Consider the following 24,719-nt stretch of genomic DNA (forward strand, 5'->3'; position numbering starts at 1 on the left):
AGAACAGATTTAAAATTAAAGTTCTAAATTAGAGGAATACTTTCAAAGGTTGCTTGAGGGCAGATATTTGCAGGTAGAGGGATAGCTGGAAGCCTTCAAAAATGAGATAACGAGAGTCCAGAGACAATATGTTCCTATTAAGGTGATGGGCAAGGCTGGTAGGTGTGGAGAATGCTGAACCACTAGAGAAATTGAGGCTTTGGTAAAGAAATAGGAAGCATATGTCAGGTATAGACCACAGAGAGAGATCGAGTGAATATTAGAAGAGTATAAAGGCAGTGGGAGTATATTTAAGAAATCAGGAGGGCAAAAAGGAGACATGAGATAGCTTTGGTAAATAGGGTTAAGGAGAATCCACAGGGATTCTACAAATATATTAAGGACAACAGGGTAACTAGGGAGAGAACAGGACCTCTAAACATCAGCAAGGCTGCTTATGTGTGGAACTGCATAATCGATAATAGACAATAAATGCAGGAGTAGGCCATTCTGCTCTTCGAGCCTGCACCACCATTCAATATGATCATGGCTGATCATCCTTAATCAGTATCCTGTATCAGTAAGATGGGGGAGGTACTAAATAAATATTTTGCATCAGTGTTTACTGTGGAGTAAGATGTGGAGGACACAGAACATGGGGAAATAAATAGTGACATCTTGGGAAATGTCTATATTAGAGAGGTGGTGGTGCTGGACATCTTAAAAAGCATAAATGTGAATAAATCCCCAGGACCTGACCATGTGTACTTTAGAACCCTGTGAGAAGCTAGGGAAGTGATTGCTGGGCTCCTTGCTGAGATATTTGGATCATTAATAGTCACAAGTGAGGAGCCAGTAGACTGGAGGTTGACGAATGTGGTGACAATAATTAAGAAAAGTGGTAAGGAAAAGCCAGGGAACTACAGACCGGTGAGCCAGATATCGGTGGTGGGCAAGTTGCTGGAGGGAATCTTGAAAGAAGGATTTACACGTATATAGAAAGGCAAGGACCGATTAGGGATAGTCAACCGATTAGGGCTTTGTGCATGGGGAAACTGTGTCTCACTAACTTGATTGAGTAACAAAGAAAATTGATGAGGGCAGAACAGTGGATGTGAACTATATGGACTTCAGTAAAACTCAAGGTTCCTCATGGTAGACTGGTTAGCAAGGTTAGATCACATGGAATACAGGGAGAACTTGCCATTTGGATACAGAACTAGCTTGAAGGTAGAAGACAAAGGGTGGTGGTGGAAGGCTGCTTTTCAGACTGGAGGCCTGTGATCAGTGGTGTCCCACAAGGATCGGTGCTGGGTCCACTGCTTTTCATTATTTATATAAATGATTTGGATGTGAACATAGAAGATATAGTTAGTAAGTTTGCAGAGTTAGAGCATAGTAGTTGGGAGGTCATGTTACAGTTGTACATCTCTATGATTCTATTACTCTACTCCACTTCTTGATGATTTAATGAAAATTAATATTGTATTCAAATAAAAATCAAACATCTTTGTCTGGTCAGCAACATTTAAAAGGCATTTGGATGGCTAAATGAATAGGAAGGGTTTGGAGGGATATGGGCTGGGTACTAGCAGGTGGGACTAGATTGGGTTGGGATATCTGGTCGGCATGGATAGGTTGAATCGTAGGGTCTGTTTCCATGCTGTACATCTATGACTAAGATGCAAACATTTTACAAATTGTAACTTCACAGACATTGTGCATGTCTACTGGAGTTGATTAGTTCACATGAAAAAAACAAGACATGGTGTTGATACAAAAACAACTAGACCTGGTTCTCTATTTGGAGAAGTGAGGACTGCAGATGCTGGAGATCAGAGCTGTAAATGTGTTGCTGGAAAAGCACAGCAGGTCAGGCAGCACCAAGAAGCAGGAGAATTGACGTTTCGGGCATAAGCCTTTCTTCAGGAATGAGGTGGGTGTGCTAAGCAGGCTAAGATAAAAGGTAGGGAGGAGGGACTTGGGGGAGGGGCGTTGGAAATGCGATAGGTGGAAGGAGGTCAAGGTGAGGGTGATAGGCCGGAGTGGCGTGGGGACAGAGAGGTCAGGAAGGTGATTGCAGGTTAGGAAGGTGGTGCTGAGTTCGAGGGTTGGGACTGAGACAAGGTGGGGAAGGGGGAAGGAATGAGGAAACTGGAGAAATCAGAGTTCATTCCTTGTGGTTGGAGGGTTCCTAGGTGGAAGATGACGCGCTCTTCCTCCAGCCATCATGTTGCTATGGTCTGGCGATGGAGGAGTCCAAGGACCTGCATGTCTTTGGAGGAGTGGGAGGGGGAGCTGAACTGTTGAGCCACGGGCTGGTTGGGTTGGTTGGTGCGGGTGTCCTCTGATGCAAGTAGGCGGCTTATCTCCCCAATGTAGAGGAGGCCACATCGGGTGCAGCGGATGTAGTAAATGGTGTGGGTGGAAGTGCAGGTGAATTTGTGGCAGATATGGAAGGATCCCTTGAGGTGAGGGGAGGGAAATATATCCCTGGTGGTGGGGTCCGTTTGGAGGTGGCGGAAATGACGACGGATGATATAATGTATATGGAGGTTAGTGGGGTGGTAGGTGAGGACCAGTGGGGTTCTGTCCTGGATTGAAAAATGTGTTGCTGGACAACCCCACTTTTCCTCACCTACCACCCCACCAACCTCCATATACATCATTTCCGTCATTTCCGCCACCTCCAAACTGACCCCACCACCAGGGATATATTTCCCTCCCCTATCAGTGTCAAAGCCAAGAATCATTGCAAGACAACAAGCACAGAGATGATCAATTCACCAGATTTGGTGCAAATTCAGACTCAAGCCAAGTGTTCTGAATGACCTCAGTCACAGATTACCTCCCAAGGAGAAGGCTGGACTGGATGGTGTTAGAAAAGTCATGTCTAAGAATAATGAAGGTATAGAGTCGGAAATTCAACTCAGGTGGAAAAATAAAATACAAACTTTGTTTTTAAATATGTACACCACCTTTATCAAATAATTTGAAATTGAGTGCTTTAGCAAGTATTGCTTAAGTCTCTCAATGGGCCCCTTATATCCCTGTATACAAAATTACAGCTGTAGAGCAGCTTCATAGAAATAGCGCTAATGCATTGACAATCAAATTGCAGATTCTCCACAGTGAAGTCAGCCATCTTAAAATTACAATGTGACAAGTTGGCTTGTGAATATCCATAAAAGTTCAATGTCAACACTCCGTGATTTGCACAGTCCAGGCCCACTTACTGACAGCTTTAAGTATTACTACAAAAACCTGATAAGTCCCAGAGAATCCTTCCATAAATTTGCATTCAGCAGAGAAGATAGCAAGGTTGTCTCTTTATAATTTGATTCGTTTACAATGTGCTGTGTCAAAAAATGCTAAATGAAAATACAGAAATAATTAATTGAAAAAAAATGATTTTATTCAATTCGTTCACACATTACAATGGCCTAAACTTGTGAAAAGCACCGGAAAATGTCAAAACGTAACTCCTGAGAAGTTCAATAATATTTATCTACTTTGTGCACAGAGTCTTTGGACAAGTGCAAGACAATCCACCACATGGTCTACTCAATTAAACATGTTTTAGCATCTGCATACTGCAGTGTAAAATCCCAGAGCATTCTTGCTGTCTCTGTTGTACAGCGAAACAGACAGCTGAGCATTCAGTTTTTGTAGTCATCACCTTCCTCTGGTTCCTCAGGTGAATTATGCACTGATTCTACAATGCTGATTTATGGATTACATTGTACAGCATAACTTGTTGCACCAAAATGTACAACATCCCATGCTTGTCTCTGCTGTGATTTCCATGCTGGCCTCCTGCAGGTGACCAAAAACAGCATAATCCCCAGACTAGTTAACCTCATCCTGCTCCTGTTATTCTCGATGTTATATATAGTCTTCATCGGTTTGAATCCAGAGTGATGATAGCTGTGGACAATTGTGGCTTCTGTCACCATCTTCCATATCCTGTAGGTGGTCTCTCAAACAGTTGAGTCGTACATTTGCTTCCTATCAATTACTTCAATAGCTTCAGAGATTAGATGCTGCTGGCAGTGGGTTTTCAGGTTCCTAACCATCAGTTTATCAATTGGCCAAGCTGCTAGGATGGGAGGATATTGGTGTGTTGAGGCCAGTGACATCCAACTTCAAGGAGCTGTGATAGTATAGATTTCCTTTTATTTAATTGATAGATTTATCCATTTTCTTAATCCACACCTCAAAAATGCTAGAGGTGATCCATATAATTTTGATGGCATTGTGCTGCACAGGTTTCTGGTCTAGTCCTGTAGGAAAGTGGAGTCACGCTGTCAAAGAAGTTGGGCCCTCAACAATAGATGATGCATTCAAGTTCATGAGACATCAAATCTTCTTGAATTAATTTATCAAAACAGTGATAAATTTTCAGTGCCATCACGATGGCACAGATCATAACAATCAAGATTGATTGATCCATTTTCCACCATTATATATTTCACCTTTAAACAGAAGCAATCTGGTAATATATTAAAAAAAATCCGGTTACATCCTCAAAAAGGCCTCTTGGTGCATACTTGTTTATCACAAGAGCAAAGCAGTTTTGGAGCCATTTGACTTTGCTGTCATAAACAACACACTCGCTGCTCGTCATGTGGAAAGTGATGATGGACGCGGTCTTGAAGCAGCAGGTGGAATTGTTGCAGGTTGAATTCTTGTAACCCACCTTTGTCAGAGAAAACTCCCTCCTTGCAGGAACAGACTGGAGATGGGAATGCTCTGCACTTGATCTTCCTTGAACCTTGTAGGCAGGGTTACTTTAATGTTAGGATAGGCAGTCATTTTCATCCTCCCTCTTGCCTGAAAGAATGCCACTATTTAAACTTTAAGATACTTGCCTTAGATTTCAGAATTGAAGAGTGTGGTGCTGGAAAAGCACAGCCAGATTCCTGATGAAGGGCTTATGCCCAAAACATTGTTTCTCTTGTTTCTGGGATGCTGCCTGACTGGCTGTGCTTTTCCAGCATTATACTCTTCATCCCTGATCTCCAGCATCTGCAGTTCTCATTTTCTCCTTTTGTTTCAAAATGGTTGACAACCTTTATGGTAGTAGCACATACATCTTTATCCACCTTCATTTAATTACCACCACATTCTGAGCATTTCTTCTGAAATTTCTATTTGATTTTTTGGCACTATTTTTATTTTGATTGTCTCAGTTATCATCTTTCCCAGAAGTAAAACAAAACTGTCTACAAGTTAAAAAAAGTCATAAATTTTACACAAATCTGTTACATCCCTCTGATTCGTTTTCTCAAGATAGAAAAAAGGAGGAAAATCAAATATGTTGATTCCCTCAAAGTTAGAAAATGATTTCAGTGCCTCTGTATTATTTTCATAATATGGTGAACAGAATTGCACTCAATGCTCCAAGTAAGGTCAAACCAATGTTTGATGTATGTTTAGCATACTTGTGAATCTTAACCCTCCAGAAATAAACACTAGCATCTTGGTTGTTTCTGATACAGCTTTAGAACTGCATTATAACATTTAGAGATTTGCATCCCAGTTCCCTTTGTTGCTCCACTCTATTTACATCAACACTTCCCAAGATACATGTGACTTCAGAACATAATGTGACACAATAATACATGAAATTTATTTGATAACTATGTGCTAATCCTGCAAGTTTATGAATGCCTTCCTGCATTATGTTGCTGTCCTCCTCAGCATCAACTATTTCTCTCAATTGCATAAGTTTTGATCATGTGCTTTTTATTCCAAAATCTAAATTATTATTATAAATTGCGATTGACCATGCTTCTTTCCTTGTGGAGCCTCATTTTCTGCTATTCTGAATAGCTACTCCCAGGTTAGTTTTCCAGCTAGTTAGTTAAACATCTTGCTACTTACCTTCAAACTCTATATGCTCTGACCTTACTCAGCCTACTTTTTGGTAACTTAAAGACCTTTCTGGATATGGAACTTCAACTGCGTCATCATTATCTACTCTCTCACCTTTTTAAAAGGATGAAGGGGAGGTTAGTCAGGCAAGACTTGCTCCTTTGAAACACAGCTAAATATTCATTATATTTATGGTTTTGAGAGAGTTTATTTTCTCCTTTAGTATGGCTTTATTTTTAAAAACTGATATAAAGCTGAATGGTCTATTGTTCACTAGACATATTCTACCTCTTTTTTTAATTAAAAGAGTATAAAAATTAATTGTCAGTTCTTTGGCAGTAAACTTTTTTCTAGTGAATTATTAATGTGTAATGATATGCTGTATCTCTCCTAGTATAATGTAAGATATGCACTTTTTATTCCTTTAGGACAAGTGGTTTTAATCCAGATTTTGATTAACATTTCTTCCATTTTTATTTTAAGCATGATGTGTAATTTCTCTTCATTTTGTGACATGGCCATCTGATCCATCTCCCTCGTAAATACGGAAGAAAGGTCATTATTGAATACCCTGCTATTTTGCTGCCTATGTTTATCCTGAAATTATTATTTTTTTAAAGTTGGGATGAGCATAAAACTAAGTAAGATTTCACAATTTTGTGTTACATGTTTTGATGATCCATTTTCCTAGTTCCTCTTCATCTTTCAAACTGTTCTTTTAATTGTTGTCCAGTCTCTTTCTATTCTCTCTTGCCACATTCTTGCCTGCATCATAACCATACACAAGCATATGTTATACTCATTTTTTCCCCTATGTCTTTATTGATCTTAGGATGTCTCAGTTTTTTTGTTTGCTTTCATTTTTTTAGCAGTACATACTTTACTAAGCTTTATTCAACTAAACTACCGTTTTACTATTTATTACTACTATTCTACATTATTCTTTCTACATCACTATTTTCTGGAGGCTACCAATTTATCATTTTGATATTTGTCATACTTTGCCCTACTCACTTACTATCCTAAAACCTATTATGATCATTATTGCTTAGATGCTTATCTTTCTTCTCTAATCTGCTCTGGATCATTTGTTGTTTCCAATAATGAACTCTCCCTAAGTAAAGACCAGTGAGTCCAGGTGATGGTAATTCTTTGTTGCCCATGCTGGCAGTGTCTACATCTGAAGCAGCAACTTGATTTGAGTTTGTAACTAGCAGCTTGGACCCTTTCCATTAGTTTGTTGTAGTTAAAGGTAAAGCCACAAGTTCCGTAGGGGTTATGTATTCAACTGCAAACCAGTTTCAGCACAAATCCACTATCTTAACCCATAAAACATAGAACCTATTCGTGGAAGGTCACTCTTAAGCATTTTCAGTGTTGGAGGTAGATTTAAAAATGTATTGTAAACTATTGTCAATATACTTCAACATTATTTTTGGTACTGCTGGTGTTATTTTCAAAAGAAATTGTTACTCTGCTTCAAAGCCCAAGCTGCAGCACAAAACAATATGCATTTTATTTTGTTTGCAAATTAAAAGACTTGCAACATATCCAGTTATTTGAAAACAATGGCAACGGTTTCCTTTCAATGTGTGTTAGCTATACTACCAGTTATTGGGTGCATAAAGTCATACTCTGGTTCATATGGACTGAGGGTTTATGTACAGGACGCGTCGTGTCACGAGACTTTAAATGAAGGACACTTAACCTTCAAAATCTCACTCACTTGAAAGAAAACACCTTTCAGCACATTGGTCAAAGCAGCTACATTGACCAACACCAGGAAAGCATTCTGCACCACTTTGCTGTGCACAACACAACTGATACATTTGCTTACATAATAATGAAAGACCAAAAGTGAGTCATGCATAATTTTAGGATGTCTTACAAATAGGTTCTAAAATATATTTTAATGCAATGACTCCCACTATGAAATTAAACTTATGTTGGTAATCTAATTCAGTCAAAAATTTTATCCAAGCAAAGCTTTGACAAAGCTACCGTAGCCAGATCTGAGCTTTAAAGAAAGCCAACTCACTTTAACAGTTTGATCGAGAGATGCTGTTGCAACACGAGATAGGGGACCTCCAACCCCACGGTGTATGTCTGTCACTGGCAAAGTATGACGAGACCAGACATATCGAGGTTCAGGCACATGAGCAAAGTTGACTTGCAAGACACTGTTGGAGAGAAAATAAATCAACATTTCACTAACTTGCACCATTCCACATAGATGGTACACATTAGGCAAAAGAAAGAATTGTTAATTACCAAATGTCTGTGCAAAAACACTTCAAGGAAGTATAGAGAGGCTAAGTGGGTGGACAAAAAAAAACTGGCAGATGAAATATAATGTTGAGAAAAGGAAGGTCATTTACTTTAATAGGAAATCAAAGAATATTTCTTAAATAGTGAGTGACAGGAAGGGTCTAAATTTAAAAAAAGGACTTTGAGTCACAAGTCAATATACAGATAGTTAAGGCAGCAAATGGTATTTTGGTCTTTTTTACAAGTAGTATACAGTAACACATTGCATTGCAATTATATAGCACCTTATTGAGGCCACACCTACAGTCCAGCAGTTTTGATGTCCATGCATTTGGAAGTATATACATGCCAGGGAAAGTGCAAAAGATCACCAAAGTAATTTTTTTTGAATGGAGGGATTGTCCTCCAAGGAAACATTAAAATAGATGGGTCTTTGGCTCTCTGATGTCTAGAGGAATGAGAGATTGTCTCAGTTAAAATTCCTATAGGGCTCAACAGGGTAGATGCAAGAAGGATTTTTCCTCTTGCTTGGAGGAAGTTATGGTTATTTACATTAAGATCTGTTTACATAAGGAATACTCAGTAACTTTGTTGAATGTCACGATGTGGAGGTGCGGTTTTGGACTGGGGTGAACAAAATTAACAACACCAAGTTATAGTCCAACAGGTTTATTTACAAGTACAAGCTTTCAGAGCGCTACTCCTTCATCAAGTAGCCAGTGGGGCAGGATCATAGGACACAGATTTATATTAAGAGATCGAAGTGTCATAGAACTGATGTGATGTACTGAACAAATCCAGACTGCTGTAAAGTTTTTAATTATTTGGAGTGGGTTGCAGGTTTTGATTCATAAATATGTAAACCCCAGAACTTCTTTCAAGTCACATTCTCAAGATAACAAGGTTTTTAAAAAAAGTGACATCTCAGCTCAGACAATGCATTAAAGCTGTGAGGCTGGAGTCTGTCTGCATTCCAAGGTCTGTATCAATTTCCAAAGTAGGAATTTACAAAGTGTCACATGAACTGACTGCCTACAGACTGTGTGCTTTTAAAACAAAACAGTATGTATCTGCAAATACACCTCATGGACTGATGAGTGTTTGCTTGTGTGTGGGTGCGTGTTGAGAGCGAGTGCATGCCGATGACAGGGTTTGCATGAGTGAGAATGTGCATTTGGGGGAGAGGGGGAGAGAGAGAGAGAGAGAGAGGGAGCGCTAACATTCCTCATGACTGGTCATCAGAATTTTCAGACTGCTACTCCTTCATTAGGTGACCTGTGACTTCTGAATTCATCTTGAAATAATGCTCTGACTCACATATAATTGACACAGTCAACAGTCTAATCAAGAGGGAGCACAAGGAAAGTTGTTCAGAAGGAACTCTAAACTTGAGATGGTAGCCTTGGGGAGGCAGGATGGGAATGAGGGGGAGGTCAGCATAGGTGCAGATATTTGCTGATACTTTAAAAAGATAATCAGATAAAAGTTTTGGTATCTGCTGGCCAAATGGCTGTAACTGCCTCATAATTTGTTTCCTACCTGTCGAGGTAAGTTTCAAAGAGGTCTTCAACAGTTTTTCTGCAAACATGTCTGCCTTTGACAATGTTTACACCTCATTGTAGAGTGTAATGGGGTTCAGCATCATTGCAAAGTACAGGAACTGTGGCTGCTTCACTGCATTGGACTTTGAAATCCGGAAGCTTTTCAGGAAATCAGGAAATTCAAATGGATAAGTCGGTTGAAAATGACTTCTATTTGGTTATCCTAAGGAAAAAAGCTGGTAACATCAATGCTCAAACACTGGCAATGATGATAAATTTGCCTCTATTTGAAATTCTTTTCCTTTTTTAAAAAAAAAGGACGGGCTGGGTAATGGCAGACAGCACCTGTATCGCCTTCAGATTGAGGTTGAGGGAACCCGAGGGAGTGAATTCAAGGAGGTAGATTGCATCGCCGGTCTCCATTCCAACACCTGTACAAGAAACACAGTCAGTCCGGAGATAGGTCTGCAGCAGGAGGCAATTCGGCCCATCCACCCTCTTCTGCTCTGTGCGCTGAAGTCACAATTCTCCATAACCCTTCACTGCCTTGTGTGTCAATAGGTTAGCTCAGCCTTGAGGGTCACCAGTAACCCTGCCTCCAGTACTCCCTGTGAGAGGGAGTGACAGAGGAGAGAGGGAGGGGGAGAGAGGGAGGGGGAGAGAGAGGGGGCGCGCGCGCGCAACGGGGCATATGCCTATGTGAGAGTGTATGTGCACATGGGGGAGTGCAAGCACTTCCAAATAAACCTGTTGGATTCTTACCTGGTGTTATTTGATTTTTAACTTTGTTGGATGCATCATTTATGTAGTGTTTTTAATACTTTGACTGAACTACTCAACATATTCCCTGACAGATCTCCCACATTCTCCCCTCAATAAACTTGAAGTCATCAAAAACTCTTTAAAATTTGTTTTGGAATGTAAGACAAACATTTATTGGTCATCCCTTCTTATCACCCTTGAGAATGGAGTGGTGAGATGGCTTCTTAACACACTGCAGTCCTTGAGATGTGGTTACACCCATAATATTATTAGGAATTGAATTCCAGGATTTTGACAGATTGACACTAAACAACAGTGATAAAGTTTCAAGTCTGGACGTTAGCTTGAAAGCAAATTTTCAGGTAGTTTGCTCTCCCATGACCCCGCAGTCTTTATTTTTCTTGGCGGTACAGGTCAAATGCACACATTGCTCAAATCTTAGACTTCCCCTAATTACTGTTCTCCTCTCACTCCTGAATTGCTGAACTACATTTCATTCCTGGGTAAGAGAATGGCTTCAAAATCCTCAATTGCTTTCAAATTCTCCCACATCCTGACTCCTCCCTCTCACTGTAATCTGATCGAGATTAGAGGTATCGGGACTTCTCTAATTCTAGTATCTTGTGCATTCCTGATTTGAATTGCTTTACAAATGGTGGCTATGCCTCAAGATTTACAAGGATGTTGCCAGGGTTGGAGGATCTGAGCTGCAGGGAGAGGCTGAACCAGCTGGGGCTGTTTTCCCTGGAGTGTCGGAGGCTGAGGGGTGACCTTTTAGAGGTTTACAAAATTATGAGGGGCATGGATAGGATAAATGGGCAAAGTCTTTTCCCTGGGGTCGGGGAGTCCAGAACTAGAGGGCACAGGTTTAGGGTGAGAGGGGAAAGATATAAAAGGGGCAACTTTTTCAAACAGAGGGTGGTGCGTGTATGGAATGAGCTGCCAGAGGATGTAGTGGAGGATGGTACAATTGCAACATTTAAGAGGCATTTGGATGGGTATATGAATAGGAAGGGTTTGGAGGGATTTGGGCTGGGTGCTGGCAGATGGGACTAGATTGGGTTGGGATATCTGGTCGGCATGGACAGGTTGGACCGAAGGGTCTGTTTCCATGCTGTAAATCTCTTTGACTCTAAGTTGCCTCAGCCCCACATTCAGGAATATTCTGCCTTTACGTGTTCTCCATTTTCATCCAAGATACTTCTTAAAACCTACTTCATTGATGTTATTATATTGTAATCACAAAACAGTATGTCCTTAAATGACTGTCACACCTTATTTTGTAGTCCTCCTGTGAACAGCCCTTAAGTAATTTTGAACATAGCAATTTCCCCTAAGCAGTAATAACTAGCCAATCTATCCTGGGGATTTTGAGCAAGGAAAAACTATTGGCTCGGACATTATGGATAGTTCAATAGGGCTTCAAGTTTCAAAGAAGCATTTACATCCTAAGGGCTGACAGAAACTCAGTTTAACAACGGATGCAAAGGATACCATCCCTCTTGGAGTGCAGCACTCATTCTCACTTGAAGTGACAGCTAAATTTTCATGTTCAAGCCTCTGAAGTGGGACGCCACATTCTGACGCAGAGATGAGAGCATTAGAGTCATGGCTGACGTAAAGTTAAGGCTAAGACATTGGCCGGGTCTATTAACGACAACACAGGGAATCTTAAAATGAGAACCAATTTGGTGCTTTATGACCTGAAGTCCTGACCTGATTACGTGCAGCAACTGTCAAGGAAGATTCAACTTTCAGTGGGCTGATTTGCATTGCATGTGATATTGTAAAAATATTTCCATAACTGACATTAGGATCAGAGACCAGAGTTAATTACATTACACTTACCTGAATACTTACCCTAGTTTAATAGTTTTGTCATGATCTTTAATTTCTGGTGCAGCTTAGTGATTAACAACTAACACTTCTCCCCCTACTTTTCCAAGTCTATGAACCCACCCATATAGCTGACACCCTTATGACAGTTACCATGTTCAGGTAAGTTTGTAACTGATGTCAAAAGAAAATGGGGGAAATTACTGCTTTTCTTCACCACTGCCCTCCATAGTTGGCTGCGCTGAATACTTATTGCTGCAGCTGGGACAGGGAAATTCCCGCTACAAGGACACACAAAGGTAGGTTTGTAATTATCTTCATAGTCAGTGACCACATCCTCAGCATAGTCACTGACCAGAAGATCTGAGCGATTTAAATCATATGGGAATTAGTTCCTGTAATGGAGAGATATTGGAGTTGGTATTTTGGAAGAACAGAGTCAATTGAGATAATGGTTGTTCTTCATTTTAAAAATGTTTCATCATAAATGAAGTTGTATAAATAGATGGAATAAACTCCCTCTCAACTGCAATTATTCTAGTATAAACACATTAATAGAAGCTGGAGCTATGAGTGAAAATTAAAGTCTGAAGAACAGTAGTCAGACTAAGCAACAACAGCAACCTTGGACCATTATAAATTCAGCAACTGTAAATTGCAGGTTTATAGCAACAAGAATTCAGTACTCTAAAAGATTAAAATCTAAAGGCAGCCTACATTATTTAAATTCTATACAAATCCTGCTGACATTTGATACTGAAGAAATACTGAAGAAAAAAGTGCCTATTTTTTAAATTAAGAACAATGCTATTGGCAGTAATTTTAGACTATCAGTTGAATAGCTATTCTAAAATGAACACTTAGTGCCTGGGCATATTAAAAAGATGCCTAATACAAGTTGCTAATACCCATGGGCTAATACTATCATGTTGAAAACAAAGTGTCACAGCAAAGACAGTTAATGTTCTGTTCCGCTTACTGAATTTGAGAGCACAAGCTTCCTATTCAAAATGTTCATCAGCAACCATACTGAAATCTTAAAAAAAAGCACTCACTCAAAACATTCCCAAACCAGTCTTAAATTAAATTATGGTTTGTCAATTCAAGAGTAATACTTCAGATTTATTGTTTTCATTCTCTTTATCTTACATTATTCTACGATGATGATGCTTCTTATCCATCGTTTCTTTAGTCTTTCTTCATCTCCTTCCTCCGACACCAGGAATCATTTTGCAGCTCTTCTCTGCCTAGTTCTAGCACCCAAAAGTTGGGTTTACAGTTTGGCAACCCTATTTGGAGAGCATTTTTAAAAAATTCACTTCTGAGATGAGACCATCACTGGCTGGGCAATTATGGTCTGAATATTACTGTCTGTATTGAGCTTTATACAGTTCGGTCATAACTTTCTCTATGTTAAGTTCTACTATTCTGTCTCTATAAATCAGTTCTATTGCTTCAATCAAAAAATGCAAATGAATTGCAGAAAGTTAGTAAAGTATTTAGGTATAATAAATAATTAAGTCTTTCCACTAGGTCCATAGCCCCCTACCATACCCTGGCATTTTAAATGTTCTCCCAGGTCCTCCTTGAGTACCTGCCTCCACCACACGCTCCAATAGTGCATTCCATATTTCTACCACCCTCGGAGTAGAGAAAAAGAGAGTTTCTCAGATTCCCTCTAAACCACCTACTCCTCACCTTAAATTACTGATTTTAGACATATCTGCCATAATAATTTCAAAAAACTCCATTAGTCAGGCAAGATCGCCCTAAACTAAATCCATGCTGACAATCCCTTCCTTTCCTATTGCCGAGTAATCATGTCCTCTCTGCCAATGATATTTCATGGCCCCACTTTGGCCTCCTAATTTCGCTTTTATGAACCCCCCCGCCCCTCCCCCCACATACATACATACACACACACTATACTCAAGGGCTTCACCTGTTTTACTACTCTGTACCTAATATATTTTCCTTTGTTTTCTTATCGAACTGTTAAAATTCCTTGACATCCAGGGTTCTTGCATTGCTTATCTTGCCCTTCACTCTTTGGAGGAACATGCGTGCCTGAACTCTCACTAAACTACTTTAAAAACTCTCACTTTTCAAATGTAGAATTACCTGCAAGTAGCTGCTCCCAGTCTATACTTGCCAGATCCTGTCTAATGATAATGAAATTGGCCTACCCTAGGTTTAGACATTTGCACTCTTATCCCTTCACATAAGGCATTTCAAACTTAGAGTTATGGTTACTATTCCCAAAACCATTTGCCCATTGACACTTCAGCCACTTGACTAGGTGGAAGCGGATAATCTGTTTCCTCTTCCATGTGAATCCAGAGCTAGGGATTACCATTAAAAATTAAAGGTAACCTTTTAGAACAGTAATGAAGTGAAATTGGTCCTCTGACTGTGTGTGGCTTTGGAACTCTGCATCAGAAGGCAATAGAAGCAGGCTCAGTAAATATTTCTAAAGGTGTTAGTAAAGTGATTACCTTGTCTAACAAGATAAGGTTAGCAGTAGATGACAATGCGGAATTCAAAACATAACCAAATCAGCCATGATCCTATTGAGGATCACTTCGAGGAAGCATATGACAAACTTCCACTCCTCGTTTGTATGCTTGTACACAATAGCATTTCTCAGATAACTAGTATGGCCATTATTTCCAACTGCATTTAAGATGGAGACCATCTTCTTGAATTACAACAATCTGCGTGAGGAATCTCTCACAGTACAGTTAGATAGACAGTTCCAGACCTTTGATGCATGAAAGATAGCAATAAACATCCAGGTTTGGATGTGCATGACCTGCAAGGTAACTTGGAGCTGATGACATTCCTAACTACCTTAATCATCAAGAACTTCCTCAACTATTTCATTATCTTTTAGGTTGTAAGTTCTTCCTATTTTACACTTGCCTTACTCCTATTTTGCTGTTGTTCTGCCTATAAATGTATTTTGTCAAACTCATTGTAATATCTGATGTGCACTTTCAGTTTCACTGAGCTTCTTGGTTTTGTATCATCTGCAAATGTTACTAATTTGCATCGAGGCTCTAAATCCAAGTCAGTGACGCATATATAGTAGCTTCAATACTTTGGTCAAGAGCATTCTACTCAGAACTTCTTTCCAATCCACATTAACAAAAGAATGAAGGTGCTGCACAGAATAAGCTTTTATATACAGTGTAATGAAGCAACAACACTACCCAGGGTAGCACAAAGGTATAAATTTCTTCAAGATATTATAATAGAGGTGTACAGGATCATGATAGGCATAGATAAAGGTGGATATAGCCAAGGTCTTATGTTTAAAGGTGAGAGGGGAAAGATTTAAAAAGGAACTTGCGGGACAACTTTTTCCACAGAGAAGGTGGTCTGTACATAGGACAAGCTGCCAGAGGAAGTGGTCAAGGAGATTACGATTACAGCACTTAAAAGATATTTGTATTGATACATGGATAGGAAAGGTTTAAAAAGGGATATAGGCCAAATGCAGGCAAATGGAACTAGTTCATCTTAGGAAATCTGGTCAGCAGGGATGAGTTGGACTTAAGGGTCTGATACTATACTGTATGGCTCTATGACTCAACAGACAGACAGCCTTCTAACCCTGTATTCGTAACAGAATAAAATTAAAATACTTAACTCTTAAGATCGCCCCAGTGGTTCATAACCAGATTTTAAAAATAACCAATACCAGGCCCCAAGTTTATAGCTTCAACAAAAGAATTAATTCATTTATTCAGTAGGTTTATCTCAATAAGAGCCACAAGGTGATCTAATCAATGTCTGATTTAAAACCATTCTTTGATTCTAGCATCTTTACTTACAAAGTCAGACAGAGTTAAGGGATAAATCAAAACAAACAAAAATTGCATTGTAATTGGTCAATTCACGTAAGCTATTTCCATGACCTGTAACATCACAGCAGATGAAATTGTATCTTACTTGGTTTCTGAATGCTCAATGCAAATAACTTCCAATAGGTGCTGAGGAATATTTAATTATTTAATTCTTACAAATGAGATCTATTCTCTGAACTTTTGATAAATTGATAATGGGAGATGACCAGAGACTAATCAAATCTCCGTCCTGTAGTTTTGTCAGTCACAATCCTTCTGGTACAAACAGCTCAAAACCAGTTAAAACTTAGGTTTCTTTTGTTAGACTGGTGGTGCTCCTGAGGCTCTGTTAACATTCAAACATCTGCTATCTGAGCATAATCTCCAGAACTGAAACATCCACAGAGGTTCTTTGAACAAGAATCAACCTGCAAACAACGTTCAGGCCTGGCCTTATAAGCAAACATCAGTTTGTTTGCTCTCATTTGTTTTGAAAGAAAGGCTGCTGCTCAGTTGAAAGGTCATCTTCATTCAGCTTGAAACCAAAGAAAAAGAAACAAAAAAATTAAGTCTCAACATGAGAATTCTTCTTCCATGATAGCAAAAGTGATAGCATGAAGGAGCAGCACTCCGAAAGCTAGTGCTTCCAATTAAACGTGTTGAACTATAACCTGGTGTTGTGTGATTTTTAACTTTGTACACCCCAGTCCAACACTGGCATCTCCAAATCAAAAAAAGTGATTAGCACTTAGATGAGGACTAATGAATAAACAGGGAAAAGTTAACATTTGGTTTGAATCGAACATAGAATTCTGCAGCCATGAAAGTGATGGAAAAAAAGAAGGGAATAATGGAATGCAAACTATGGGAACAGAAAACATAAGTGCAAATGGGAATCACTGATTTTTAATTACAATAAAACACAAAGACATGTGATTCAGAATTTTTAAAGTACTCTGACCTGACCACCAGCTCAACTCATGTCGTAGACAATCTGAAATGTCAATATCAATTTGTCAAACCTGCAACCATTCAAGCATTTACTTGCAAAACCAATTAAAATTAATGGATTGATGGCAGTCTTACATATGGGTAAAAGTTACAGAAGAGATGCTCAGAACCATATGTTTGGACATTGTCCCAAACACCACAATCATCTGCATTTGATAGGTTCTGTCCTATCCAGGTCAGACTGACAAGAGCTGGCACTATGGTGGTAGAGTGTTGCAAAGGAGTTGCCCAGGAAGTCCTCAACATAGACACCAAACCACATTAAGTCCTCCTGCTGATTATCACCCACCACCTGAATCAGTTCAGTGTTATACAACATTTGGAGGAAGCATTGAGGTGACACAGGCACCGAATGTTTACTGCTGGGAGACTTCAAAATCAACCACCAAGAATGGCTCTGCTGCAACACAACTATTGACTGAATTAGCTGAATCTGAAAATACATCACTGCTAGACTGGCAGTAAAAGGAACCAAGGGAAAAAAAATGCATGGACACTAGGCCTGCAGCAGAATTGCATTCAACCACAATCTGGAACCTCATGGCCTGTCATAACCTCCCTACTATTACCATCAAGTCAAGGGATCATCCCTTGTTCAATGGAGACTATATGAGGGTATTTCAGGAGCACTAGGCATACTCAAGATGATACCTGGTGAAGCCATAACACAGGACTACTTGCCTGCCAACCAGCATAAACAGTATGCATTGCAAAGCTAAGCAATTCCACAACCAATGAATCAGAGGGGAGCTCTGCAGTCTCTCCACATCTAGTTGTGAATGATGGTGGACAACTAAACAATTCACTAGATGTAGATGCTCCATAACTTGCCCCAGCCTCAATGATGGGGGAGCCCGGTATAATCATTGCATAAGACAAAGGCTGAAGCATTTGCAAGCATCTATAGCCAGAACAAGTTGAAAATCCGTCTTGGCTTCTTTCCTACGTCTCCAGTACAGAGACAATGATTCTTGCAGTAAATGCCAGTAGTGCTTGGGCCCCATTTACTCATGATATATAAAGTGACCTGGACAAGGTTTCCAAATGCAACATTTCCAAGTCAGCTGAGAACACAGAAGTGAGTGGGACTACGAATGAGGAGGAGAATGCATGCAGGTCTATTGGTTTTCATTGCAGGACGATTGGAGTTCAATAGCAGAAATGTAATACAGAGCCTTGAGGAGAGCACACCTGGAATACCGCATGCAGTTTTGGTCTCCCAACCAAAGAAAGGATATACTTGCCACAGAGAGGATGCAGTAGAAGCTCACTAGACTGACACCAGGGAAAGTGGGACAAATTGGAGTGGTACAGCAGTTAGCACTGCAGCCGCACAGCGCCAGGTTCGATTCCACCCTCAGGCATCTGTTTTTGTTGAGTTTGAATGTTCTCAATGTCTGCATGGGTTTCCTCCCACAGGCCAAAGATGTGCAGCTAGGTGGATTAGCCATGGTAAATGCAGGGTTATGGGGATAGGATGCAGATCTGGGTGGGACACTCTTCAGAGGGTTAGTGTGAACTTGATAGACAGAATGGCATGCTTCCACACTGTAGAGATTTTATTATTCTAGGGTTATGGATCAATCTACAAGTGGATTGCAGTCGTTCAAGAAGACAGTGCAGCGCCACCTTCACCAGGACAACTAGGATCAGGCAATTAATCCGGATGTAGGTCTGCTTGCTGACCTGGCAAGTTCATTTTCAGACATTTCGTCACCATACTAGGTAACATCTTCAGTGAGCCTCTGGACAAAAGACTGCAGGTGTTTGCTGCTTTCTATTTATATGTTTGGGTTGACGACATCATTTCCTGTTCTTTTTCTCAATGGGTGGTAAATGGGGTCCAAGTCAATGTGTTCGTTAATAGAGTTCCAGTTGGAATGCCATGCTTCTAGGAATTCTCATGCATGTCTGTTTGGCTTGTCCTAGGATGGATGTGTTGTCCCAGTCAAAGTAGTGTCCTCCCTTATCTGTATGTAAGGATACTAGTGAGAGTGGGTCATGTCATTTGAGGCTAGTTGATGTTCATGTATGCTTGTAGCTAGGTTTCTGCCTGTTTGTCCAATGTAGTGTTTGGCTTGTTGAAATAACGTTCTGATGCAGCTTAGTTTGTGGATAATGGGATGATTGCTTCTGTAGTTCAATATTTGGTCTGTATGTGCTGTTTTCCTGTAGACTCTGGTTTGAAGGTCCACATTGCTTGTTTGCTCTACTGTGATATCTAGGAATGGTAGTTTGTTGTTTTCCTTCTCTTTTGTGATTTTTTTTTTTACCAGCAAGGATAGTATTGATGGTCTTGAAGGTTTCCTCTAATTTGTTTCGTTTAGTGATGGCAAAAGGTGTCATCCACGTAGTGGATCCAAAGTTTGGGTTGGATAGTAGGCAGAGCTGTTTGTTCGAGTCTCTGCATTACTGTCTCTGCTAAGAATCCTGATATCGGTGATTCCATGGGGTTCCATTAGTTTGTCTGTTGGTTTTGTTGTTGAAGGTGAAGTGGGTGGTAAGGCATAGGTCCACTAGCTTGACAATACTGTCCTTGCTGATGAAGTAGGTCGTGTTTGGTGAAGGTGTCTAACAGTGTAGTCAGTGTTTCCTTAGCTAGGTTGATGTTGACTGATGTGAACAGGCCTGTTACATCAAAGGATACCATTACTTCATCCTTTTCTATCTTGGTGTCTTTGATAGTCTTCAGGAATTCTTGCATCAGAAATGATGCATCAGAACATTATTTCAACGAGTCACCACGCACTGCAGCACAGAAGAACTACGCAGAGCATAGGAAATTCACCTACACAGTGTATTAAAAAAAAAGAGTGGGTACCCAATGAACACAGTTCGCCAATTTCTCAGCAACAAACCCAAACAAGCAGACAAAACATGTCCAGAAACCCAAGCCACTCTCCCCTACGTCAAAGACATCTTGGAAATTACTGCCAGACTACTCAGATCCTTGGCATCATAGTAGCTCATAACAAACAACAAGCAAAACTAATGTCATTTACAAAATACAGTGCAAGAACGGTAACAATCACTACATTGGACAAACTGGCAGAAAACTAGCTACCAGGATACATGAACATCAACTAGCCACAAAAAAACATGATGCACTCTCACTCGTGGTGTCCTTCCTCATCTTTATGTAAGGATACCACTGACTGGGACAACACATCCATCCTCGAACAAGCCAAACAGAGACGTGTGTGCGAGTTCCTAGAAGCATGGCATTCCAACTGGAACTCTAGCAACAAACTTTGACTTGGACCCCCATTTACCACCTCCTGAGAAAAAGAACAGGAAATGACATCACCACCAGAAATGGCACCACAAAACCAGGGAAACCTAAACAAATAAAAAGCGGGCTATACCAGTGCATCATCCAGAGGATGACTGATGACGTTACCTAGTACGGTGACAAAACATCTGAAACCGAACCTTCTGGCTCAACAAGCAAACCTACATCCAAAACTTAGAAATCATACATTTCATCTATTCATCCAAATCAGTCGTACAGTCTGTAAATAGACCTCAGTACTATTTTTTGTGGCACCCCACTAGTTTCAGCTTATCAACCCGAAATTGGTCCATATTTCACACAGCGCTGATTTGTGTTAATTAATTAATCCATTATCCATGCAGATATGTTACCCCTACACCATGCACATGGCATAATCTCAGAATAAGGAGCCAACTATTTTTGACAATGATGATGAGAAATTGCTTCTCACAAAGTAATGAACATGTGGAAATCTCCACCGCAGAAGGTTGTAAAGGCTGGGCCGTTAAGTATATTCAAGGCTGAGATATTTTTAATCAGTAAAAGAACCAAGTGTTACAAGAAAAGTCATAAGTGGAGTGAGGATTACCAGATCAGCCATGAATGGCGTAGCAAATTCAATGAGCTGAATGACCTACCTCCACTCCTACATCATATGGCCTGCATTCTCTTTTATATGAGAACTTATCAAAATGCAATCTAAAGTCTGCTAAATCCACAGGCTCCTCTTAAACCAAGCATTCTACCATTCATCTCTTCAAACACGGTATCCCAACATTTGTTGGGAGATTCAGTCAGTTCACAACCACTCAAGAAAGTCATCCCCAGTCTTGAGGGACTGCTTAAGAAGAAGAATAATTAAAAGGCCATCTTAACAATATAGTCATGAAGATATCCAACAGGGAATTCAAACAAACATTATTTTTAACCCAAAGAGTGGTGAGAACTTAAAATTCACTGTCGTGGTTGTGGGTATGTTTGTCAATCTGGGAACATAATTTGCAGACATTTCATCTCCTGTCCAAGTGACATCTTCAGTGCTTTGGAGCCTCCTGTGAAGCACTGCTGTACTGCGTCTGCTGGATTTATTTGGCTCGGTTTCTACAGCTTCTGGTTACTGGCAACCAGAAGCAGCAGAAACGGAACCAAATAAATTCCAGAAGACAGTACAGCAGTGCTTCACAGGAGGCTCCAAAGCACCAAAGATGTCACCTAAAGAGGATGAAACCTCTCAAATCACCTTTCCAGTTTGGCCAATATACCCACAACCACGACAACAGGCACCTGGAATCATCATAGAAACCCTAGTGTGGAAGCAGGCCCTTCAGCATAACAAGTCCATACCAACCCTCCAAAGAGTATCCCATCCAGACCCAATCCCCTACCCTATTACTCTACATTTCACCTGACTAATGCACCGAGCCTACATATCCCTGGACACTATGGTCGTCTTGGGCCGAATGGCCTGCTTCTGCATGGTATATCCTACACTTAACTACATTATGCCCAGAAATCCAACACACTTGTTGAGGTCACCCAGATTAACAGTGTTTTGTAGATTTACAAACTGTGTATTAAACCATCAAGGAATGGAGTAAAGAAGATGAATATTGTATTGAAATAAAACCAAATAGTACAAAAATCTGACTGATATTGTGTACGCCCACTGGAGTTGATCAATTCATAAGAAACAAACAAAACATGCTGTTGAAATGAATACAACCAGATCTGGTTCTCTGTTCACCTAACAACTCTAAAGAGGCAAAAGATTCAACCAAGGCATTCAATGATGAATACTACATATTTGCTACAACACCTTTGTAGGAAGGAACAAACCAGCATCATTGAAGGCAATTTTGCTCATCCAAGCTCAGAGCAGTCAGAGGGCTGCCTATAAAATGAGTTACAAGGTAACAACGATATTTTACCCTATACATTAAAATAATAATATGGGGGCAGGAAAGATCGATGCTATGAATTATTAATTTTAAAGTTCACATATTTTGCAGAAAAATTGCGTAATTTCACGGTTTTATTTCAAAGCTGTTGTTATGTGATCTATTGGACTCCTCCATAGTAACCAAGAGATCAATGAAGAAAAAGAATTATTCACTCTCTCAGGCAACATTTAGGAGGATATTTGTTTGTGACTTTCTCTCTCATTAACTTTAGTGAAGGCCTAATAAGGAAGCCCTTTACATGGTAAAATATGCCACAATTTTCACAGGAGCATTATCACACAAAACTAGGAAATGGAGAACAGATGACCAAAATCTTAGTCAGAAAAATTAGTTTCAAGGAATATCAACACTGATGAAATAAGAGAGAATAGAGATATGGAAAGATTTAGGAGGACATTCTGGAGTTTTGGAACTCAACTAAGAGAATTACTGCTGGAATGATCAAAGTTGGGAATGTGCAAGAGGCCAGAATTGGAGCAGCAGAGATGCCTTGAAGAGTTTCATAGAGTTAAGTTCGTATTATAGAATCCCTGCAGCATGGAAAGCAGGCTGTTCAGCCCATCGAGTCCACACCGACCCATTGAAGAGTATTCTACCTATAAACTATATCCTAACCCTGTAACTCTACATTTTCTATAGTTAACCCACCCAACCTACCCATCCCTGGACACTATGGGCAATTTAACATGGCAATCCACCTAACCTGCACATCTTCAGACTGAAGAAACTGAAGCACCTGGAGAAAACCCATGCAGACACGGGGAGAATGTGCAAACTTCACAGAAAGTCAACTGAGGGTAGAATCGAACCAGTGTCCCTAGTAATGTGAAGCAGCAGTGCTAACCACTGAGCCACCATACCACCTCATTGTTGGGCTGGAAGAGATTAAAGATACAGAAAGGTAAGGCCGTAGAAATATTTCAAAATAAGAATCACGAATTTTAAAGGCAAGAATCAATGCAATTCAGCAAGCTCAGAGAGGGTCAATGCACCAGATATGGTGCATGTTCAATCACAAGCCAAGGGTTCGGAATGACCTCAGAACCACGGATTATCTCTCAAGGTCAAGAGAGTGTTAAAATAATCATGTCAAGGAGTAACAAAAAGGTATAAAGTCAGAATTTAGACTCAGTTAGTAAAATAAAACACAAAGTTTGCTTTTAAATATGTTCCCCACCTCTGGTCAAATACCTTGAAATTGAGTGCTTTAGTCTCTCAGCAGGACCATTATATTCTCACTTCTAAATGAAGAATATTTGTACAGTGGAATCATGGGAGTAGCATCCACTGCATTAGCAATCAAATTGCAGATATATCTCATTAAAGTCAAGCACTCCTAAAATCATTCTGTATTTAGTCTATTACCTGCACAGACTCCACACGAGAACAAGATTATCCTTCCCTCCTGAGATTAAATGACTGCTATCATCAGTGAAGCAAATGCATGTCAGGTCCTGATAATGCCTGTTCAGTGTCAACAGGAGATTTCCAGTAGAAACCTGATACAAAAGAAACAAAAAAAAAAGATTAATACCACAAGCTCTTAAATACTTTGCAGAAATATTCACAGTATCACTTGATCAAAATGTTTGTGGACATGAGATAGATAATTCCTGATCTCCTGACACAACTTTGAAAGGAGTCTACAAAATTTAATTCATCTTATAATTTCCATATATTTCCTACGTAGGAATGTACCATCTGATTAGTGCTTAAATGTTCTACCTCTTCCCAAATAATTCAACTGCAATCCAATTTACATTGGACCTATTAAACCTTAAATGTTCCATGTCATGCTGTGTGTTGCATCAAAATACAGCAAGCCAATGATTCTAAAGGTCATTCATTTAACTCAACTTGAACTGAGAAAGCCTCCAGCAAAAATAATTTGTCAAAATATTAATGTGTGGAGTTCTTTACCTATTAGTTCTTTCCAAGTTAGAAAAAACAAACAATTCAATAACAAAATGCAAATTTACATGTGGTGTCATTTGTTCACCCTTGGCTCTACAGCAACTCAGCAATGATTTGCTCATGTTTTCCTCTCTCAAAAAACAGAAAAATCACAACAACAGGTTATAGTCCAACAGGTTTAATTGGAAGCACAAGCTTTCGGAGTGCTGCTCCTTCATCAGGTGGCTGATGAAGGAGCAGCACTCAGGTAGGTAGTGCTTCCAATGAAACCTGTTGGACTATAACCTAGTGTTGTGCGATTCCGAACTTTGTACACCCCAGTCCAACACCGGCATCTCCAAATCATGTCTCTCAAAAAGGACCAAAAAGTTGCATCAGATCACTGATCAGCTATAACTGACAGCTCACCACAATTTCATCTTCCCAGACTTTCAGTTTGTCAGCAAAG

General features: G+C 39.9%; 1 protein-coding gene across 1 annotated transcript in view; it reads right to left on the reverse strand.

Moving 5' to 3' along the window:
* Positions 1-24,719, reverse strand: part of wdr18 (WD repeat domain 18) — a 217,438-nt gene that overhangs the window by 168,297 nt on the left and 24,422 nt on the right. The window contains exons 4-5 of the mRNA XM_043721023.1: positions 23,723-23,856; positions 7,895-8,036 (exon numbers count right to left, since the gene is read on the reverse strand). Coding sequence (XP_043576958.1) covers positions 7,895-8,036; positions 23,723-23,856 — 276 coding nt within the window. The remainder of the gene's footprint in view (positions 1-7,894; positions 8,037-23,722; positions 23,857-24,719) is intronic.

Source organism: Chiloscyllium plagiosum, chromosome 31, assembly GCF_004010195.1.
Source record: "Chiloscyllium plagiosum isolate BGI_BamShark_2017 chromosome 31, ASM401019v2, whole genome shotgun sequence".
In the NCBI taxonomy this organism is placed as follows: Eukaryota; Metazoa; Chordata; class Chondrichthyes; order Orectolobiformes; family Hemiscylliidae; genus Chiloscyllium; species Chiloscyllium plagiosum.